Genomic DNA, 7,273 nt, shown 5'->3' with positions numbered 1-7,273 from the left:
CCCTTGATAAATACACCATTTATTCCGGTTCAGCCCTTGGAACTCTAAACCTTAACCCAAGCCTCCTCCACCCCACTATATTAGCCCAAGCCTAGAGTATCAGATCTGGATATTTGGGTAAAGATGCAGACAAATTTTGAGTTGGAAAAGAAAGAACTTAATTGCACCATTGCACTCCAGCTGAGGGCAGGGCACAGTGGCTCATTGCCTGTAATCCCAGCACACCATTGCACTGCAACCTCTGCCCCCTGGATTCAAGTGATTCTACTGCCTCAGCCTCCCAAGTAGCTGGGACTACAGGTGCACACCACCACGCCCTATTAATTTTTGTATTTTTAATAGAGATGAGGTTTCACTGTGTTGGCCAGGCTGGTCTCAAACTCCTGACCTCAAGTGATCCACTGGCCTCGGCCTCCCAAAGTGCTGGGATTACAGGTGTGAGCCACTGTGCCTGGCCTGTATCTCCTTTCTTAAGAATAATAATAATTTAAAAACCCAGCATTTACATTGAGTAGAGGGAAGACTACACCATTGTTCTAGATGGTTCAAAATTTGGCTTATCTATAGTAACCAGGTCATTTTATTCATTTACTTGTTTCTATTATATATTCATGAATACTTCAATTTTCATATGTATTTCATATATATACCATTCAAAATAAACAATATACAACAGGTTATTGTTAACAATTATAAACATTTATTAAGCACCAAGAATATACTGTGGTGGTTGCTATATGAAAACACAATTACCGATATAGTATCCCTGCCATTGAGCTTACACTCTAAAACGAAATACAAGGCTATGAGCCTACCTAAAAACTTCCTTAACTTAGAAATGGCTACTTTGGCAAATGAGTGAGGCAAAATGACCTATTATTCAGGTGCAGTGCTAATAAGGCTTTGAATATGATCCAAAGAATGTTCTACTTGTACCCATTTTTCCCGATTATATTACACTTGCTAAGAAAAACAGTACTTAGAATTTTGGCAATGAATTATTTCAAATTGTCTTGTAGGACTTTAAACAAAGAGATGCTTACTGGCCTAAGTTTTCCAGCAGCCAGGGAAAGCCCTATTAAAAATATTATGAACTAGACCAAGTTTCTCTTTTAATCCACTTACACTTTTTTTTTTTTTTTTTGAGACGGAGTCTTGCTCTGTCGCCCAGGCTGGAGTGCAGTGGCGCGATCTCGGCTCACTGCAAGCTCCACCTCCTGGGTTCAAGCCATTCTCCTACCTCAGCCTCCCGAGTAGCTGGGACTACAAGCGCCTGCCACCACGCCTGGCTAATGTTTTTTTTTGTATTTTTAGTAGAGACGGGGTTTCACCTTGTTAGCCAGGATAGTATGGAATCTCCTGACCTCGTGATCCGCCCCCCTCGGCCTCCCAAAGTGCTGGGATTACAGGCATGAGCCACCACGCCCGGCCCACTTACACTTTTTAAACTTCTTCCTCTTCTCCTATACCTAAGGGCTCCAATGATACTACTTATCAGGGAAGAAAGTACTGTATCTAGATAAACTACCCTTAAGTATTACAGGCTTAGCAAGTTGAATTTCTAGAAAATACTCATTCATAATTTATTTATTTTTTTTGAGACAGAGTCTTGCTCTGTTGCCCAGGCGGGAGTGCAGTGGTGCGATCTTGGCTCACTGCAAGCTCTGCCTCCCGGGTTCCCACCATTCTCCTGCCTCAGCCTCCCGAGTAGCTGGGACTGCAGGTGCCCGCCACCACGCCTGGCTAATTTTTTTGTAGTAGAGATGGGGTTTCAGTGGTAGCCAGGATGGTCTTGATCTCCTGACCTCGTGATCCACCTGCCTCGACCTCCCAAAGTGCTGGGATTACAGGTGTGAGGCACCGTGCCTGTCCACTAATTCATATTTTAAAAGAGGACTGAGCAAAGACAGCAATGGAACCTCTGGCTGCAGGAGATGCCTGGCTATGCCTGATATGTAAACAAACACAAACAGTCGAGTTCAGGCCATGCATCTTCAAAGTGACGAAGAATATATGTAAATGCTTGTTTTTCTCCTCCATATTTCTCGTGTAGAGGTATATGAGAATTTAGCATCAAGACGCTATACTGCAAACCCTGTCCTATGTTGCCTATATTCATAGCATAATATTTAATAAATACTCCCAAGGTTGTCATTGCTGGTCACATATTAGCTGACAAAGGCACACTGAAGGGACTTTGATTCTTACTGTCAAATGCAAAGATTGTTTTAAACCACTGAACATATACAATCTTAAACTATGTGATGATTATTTTCAATCATTTATGATAATTTTAATTCTAAAAGATTACTAAAAAAAAATGGTTGTAGGGTATCTGAAAACAAAAATAAAATGTACTCCATAAAGTACATGCACAGAATTTTTAAAAATGCAGGCATACAAATATTTAATGGCAGAGTGGTAATAACCTGAGACTTTTTAAAAATGGCAAAACAATATTTCAGCAATTTTTGGAAAAAAAACCCCAAATATTTTCCCTAAGAAGTCTCTCTTGGCAACTTTCTTTTTAAGTAACAAAGCAGCAGCAACATTTTTAAATGTTCATAAAGCTCGCTTTCCATTAACAAGTTTATTAAGGAAGAGTGGTCCTGAAACTTCAGGATAAAACTTTTGATAAAAATAAAATCACTAATTTTGACCTAAAACAGACACTAAAACACCCCTCCTTCCAATTTAAGAGTGTCATTTATACCTCCTACTTATAGTAAATAAATCAAATTAATTATAAGATTTGAAATGGAAAATCTGAAACACATATCAACATCATTTTCTTCTAATAAGATAACAGAAATTAACTTCAATGGATTTCCCCAAAAAGAAGAGAATAGAGTTTCTAAAAACTTAATTACAGCTGTGGTAAATGAATCTGGGTTTACCAATCTCAGATCTCAATGCACTTAGTTTTAGTTGGTATTCTGTGAGATGGCTAGAATTCCTGATTTAAGTATGTAGTATGTATTTTTTTAAGGCAAGGCAAGTTTGAGTATGTATAAAGCATAGATATTAGCATGGTTATAAAGGCAATATGACCGACATACACATTCAGTTTTCTGAAGCAATATATTCCAAGCTACATACAATTTAATTTCATGTCCTATTCTAAGACTACATGCTTAACATTAAGCTTAGAAACATAATTGCTGTAATACATTAAAAATACTTCATTTTCCAATATTGTAAAGTATATTTCCAAATACCTGGTATAAATTTTTTTTGCACAAAAATTTAAAGGACATCCTACTAGCTAGCTATTACTACTGCGTTAAGTAATCATTTGAAGGAAGAATTCACAAGGAGAGCAGGTTATAAAACTAAGCATAATAATTACTGCATTTAACTAAAAAAAATCAAGTAGTTCTGAATTACACTTGTTTTTTGTCTTAGTAATGTGCATATTCACTTTCTAGCTACTAGTTTGATAAATATACTAAGATTGTATAAGATTTGTTTTTCTTGTTTTTGTTTTTCTTGGGTGGTTATTTTTCTTTTCTGTGTCCTTCCCCAACAGCAGTTGGAATTTTCTTTTGAACACAAAGTAAATTAATGTTTATACTGTTTTTTCACCTGAGTCATGTAAAAGGTGACTCCTTTCATTTTAAAAAGTTATATTTAATTTTTGGGGGCCTTAATTAAAATTTAACATTTAACCATGTGTTTTTTTTTTGTAAACAGTCTACATGTCAACAAATGGATAAGGGTTAACAAAGGCAAATACTGACTTCATTTGTGTTTTAAACACGATTATATGAATTTTTCTTTTTTAATTAAAAAAATGACATAAAACCATTCATATAGGTCCTCTTCTCTCTCAACTGCTTTGAGATATAGCTTTAAATATGGGTAGATCAAGACAAGTAATGTTGGTAATCTCTTATCTTGCATAGAAAAGAAAAAATAAAGGAACTTATTTCCTTCCTAAGGTCTCAGCTAGTTTCTTAAGTCTTTTCTTCAGCTCCAGTGGAAATTTCTCATAGCACTTCTTACAGACTGGCTTCATGTCAAACTCCACAAACTTATTCCTAAAGATAAAAATTATATAAAAAAAGAAGTTAGTGGAAACATATTCAACAAAGATATATAAATGATGTGAAGTAATTGTACTGAACTAAACGAAGGCAACTAGGTGATGATATTATATTCATGTTAGTAAAAAAACCATAATTCTAACCTCAATTCTTATTGTGATATATATATAAAAATTCAGTATCATTTAAAAAAAAGTCCTTATAAATTGGTTCTATACATCCATCTGTGTAATGTAGACTGTAGATTACATTTTATTCAGTACTAAGTAAACAGGAAATCTAATGTAAATATAATTTACTTAAGTACAGTCAATCACTTTTTTTTTTTTTTTTTTGGAAACAGAGCCTCGACTGTCACTCAGGCTGGAGTGCAGTGGTGATCACAGCTCCCTGCAGCCTCCAACTCCTGGACTCAAGCCATCCTCCCACCTCAGCCTCCTGAATAGCTGGGACACAAGTGCATACTACTACGCCTGGCTAACTTAAAAATTTTTTTTTGTAGAGACAGGGTCCTGCCGTATTGCCTAGGATGGCAATCACATTTTAGAATACCTTAAAGATAAATTTATCTAAAGGAAAGAATCATATTTTTATAATGTGAATGATTTCTTTATTGGAGGCAATATGATCTTACTTAGTACTTTAAATTAGGTAGCCGTGAGGTTTAATTAATTTTAAATTATAAGGGGTTATTTTGGTTATCTGACAGAAAGGTTGGAAGAAAGTTTTTAATCACTCTTAACATAAATGTAACCAGATCACCTGTGGTTGCATTGTAAGTTGTAGCTATTTGAAGAACTCAACTATTCTTTTGAAAAGCTAGAGCAACACACATTATCAATTTATTTTTAAAATGGTCCTGGAGAAGACAACTTTTCAGATAGCCTCCTGATCATCTGTAATGCATTTCCAACAGGTAATTACAGGAGCTTATTACTGTTGAAATCCAGAGTGTTTAATTTTGAATTGAGTAAATATACCACTTGGTAACTTGTTCACTGTCTGTGAAATTATATTCAGGTAGCATTTGTGAAATAAATCTAGTGGTATATTGCTATCTATGACAAAAATTATAAAATCTGCTGATATTTTTACTGCATTTAAACATTATATTAAACTAGACTTTGCTTCAAGATCATTTTAAAGGACAATGTTAGTAACAAAGGAAATTCCTAAACACATATCTAAAATGAAAAATCTTCTATTTTAAAACACTACACTGGGAATTACTTTACGGCTTTTCTCCCAAGGTCATCTTAGAGCAAAAGCTATTAAAACTGCCATTTTTTTGATAAAAGAAAAAAATTATTCCTGTTTTCAGACAGACTACCTTAGCAAGCTTTCTAGTTTTAATCTTTTTTATTTTATTTTATTTTGAGACAGAGTCTCACTCTGTCGCCCAGGGTGGAATGCAGTGGCACGATCTCGGCTCACTGCAACCTCCGCCTCTCAGGTTCAAGCGATTCTCCTGTCTCAGCCTCGCGAGTAGCTGGGATTACAGGCACCCGCCACCATGCCTGGCTAATTTTTTTGTATTTTTAGTAGAGACGGGGCTTCACCACGTTGCCCAGGCTGATCTCAAGTGATCTGCTGCCTTGGCATCTCAAAGTGCTGGGATCACAGGCGTGAGCCACCATGCCCGGCCTCATTGTTTTAATCTTACATTTACATTTAATTCCTCTTTATAGAAGGAAACATGTAAACTGGAACAAAATATTTTTAGAGCTCCAAACACAATGGTAACTATGAGGGAAAACTGGAACAATCATGCTGGTAATTCAAGAGAATTTCAAAGATTGAAATACTTCTCATAAAAATCAGGAATAAAAAAAGAGTTTGAAGACATTGAGGAAATGAATTCATAAACAGTAGCATATGGGTATTCTATGAATGCACATTCGAACATCACAGAAGAAGATGTCTTACGTAAATCAGATGGACTTTGCTTAGATATGAAACATGCTGAAAGATTTTTTTTTTTTTGAGTCAGAGTCTCACTCTGTCGCCCAAGCTGGAGTGCAGTGGCAGTCATGGCTCACTGCAGCAGCCTCAGCCTCCTGAGTAGCTGGGACTATAGGTATGGGCCACCACGCCTGGCTAATTTGTTTTTTTTTTTTTTGACGGATGGGGTCTAGGCATGTAGTCCAGGCTGGTCTCAAAATCCTGGGCTCAGGCAATCCTTCCACTCTGCCTTCCTAAAGTGCTGGGATTACAGGCGTGAGCCACCATGCCCCGCCATGCTGAAATAATTTAATACATAACTTAGAATATATGCATTTTTAAAAATATCAAACAACACTTATAATTTATCAATTAAATGATCGTGGCAAGGAAACCAAAAACCAGGATTTTAAAAGCTACAGTTAATCAGACAAAAATCCTTTAAAACGTTTTCCAGGGTCTATTAAGAGATTAGAATTCTTCCCTTTAAATCCATTAAAAAAAAAATGAAAGAAATGTATACTATATGGTGTTTAAAAAATGAGGTGAGTGAGTCTACAGAGTAAGTGAAATACATGACCACAAAACTGTATTAAGTATGGAGTGTATTCATTTAATTTTTGTAATTTTAGCAGTTATGCAAAAGGACCAATTCTACATAGGACAAATACTTGTATTTCAATCTCTGATGACTACAAATACATGCCCAAAAGTTGCAAGGGGGGAAGAAAGCAAAAGACAGAAACAGAACAAAAACATATTCCAAAGGACTAACCAAAGGAGAAAGCAGTGAAAATGATGACACAGGGATAGAAAAGTTTACAAACAGACTGGCTTTTTCTTTTTCTGCTTGTCCTTATCCTTTGCTTCTCTCTCCCGTTTGGCAAGTCGCCTCTTAAATTCTTCTGGCATTTTCTCATAACAGTGTTTGCAGACTGGCTTTAGGTCAATTTCAACAAACTTATCCCTTTGAGTAGGACAAAGAAGGAATAGAAGAAAGAACAGGGAACAATTAAAGGAAGAACCTTTACTTTCAGAAGGCCTGAACAGAAAGAGGAAATAAGAAATCAAATAATTCTCTTTTTCTAAATTCTAGGAATTTTTTTAAGTGTCTCCCCAAAGTTTTCAGTCTTAGGATTCACACTGGACAAAACCGTACACTTACTTGAGTGTTAATTTAGTGTTGCAGGTAGAACAGGCAAAGCAGTTCACACACCAGGCCTTATTAAGAGCAGAGACCACTGGAGAAAGAGGAAAGAGATCTGGTCACATGGAAATACATCAGT

General features: G+C 36.2%; 1 protein-coding gene across 14 annotated transcripts in view; it reads right to left on the bottom strand.

The window, feature by feature from the left end:
• Nucleotides 1-677: 677 nt before the first annotated feature.
• The window catches only part of LOC459477 (LIM and senescent cell antigen-like-containing domain protein 1), a 155,165-nt gene continuing 148,569 nt past the window's right edge, over nucleotides 678-7,273 (bottom strand). For 9 of the 14 annotated variants that reach the window (XR_010149286.1, XM_024354511.3, XM_063789473.1 and 6 more), the window contains 2 exons: nucleotides 7,153-7,228; nucleotides 678-4,040 (listed from right to left, as the gene is read on the bottom strand). Coding sequence is in view for 13 of the 14 variants with exons in the window: in XM_024354511.3 (XP_024210279.1) it covers nucleotides 3,926-4,040; nucleotides 7,153-7,228 (191 nt within the window). In the remaining variant the exon portion in view is untranslated. Of the gene's footprint in view, nucleotides 4,041-6,762; nucleotides 6,955-7,152; nucleotides 7,229-7,273 lie in introns of all 14 variants that reach the window. The other 5 variants (XM_024354510.3, XM_024354513.3, XM_024354512.3 and 2 more) reach the window with 1 other exon arrangement.

This window comes from Pan troglodytes, chromosome 12 (genome assembly GCF_028858775.2).
Source record: "Pan troglodytes isolate AG18354 chromosome 12, NHGRI_mPanTro3-v2.0_pri, whole genome shotgun sequence".
Taxonomy (NCBI): Eukaryota; Metazoa; Chordata; class Mammalia; order Primates; family Hominidae; genus Pan; species Pan troglodytes.
This window is presented reverse-complemented; position numbering and strand designations above follow the sequence as displayed.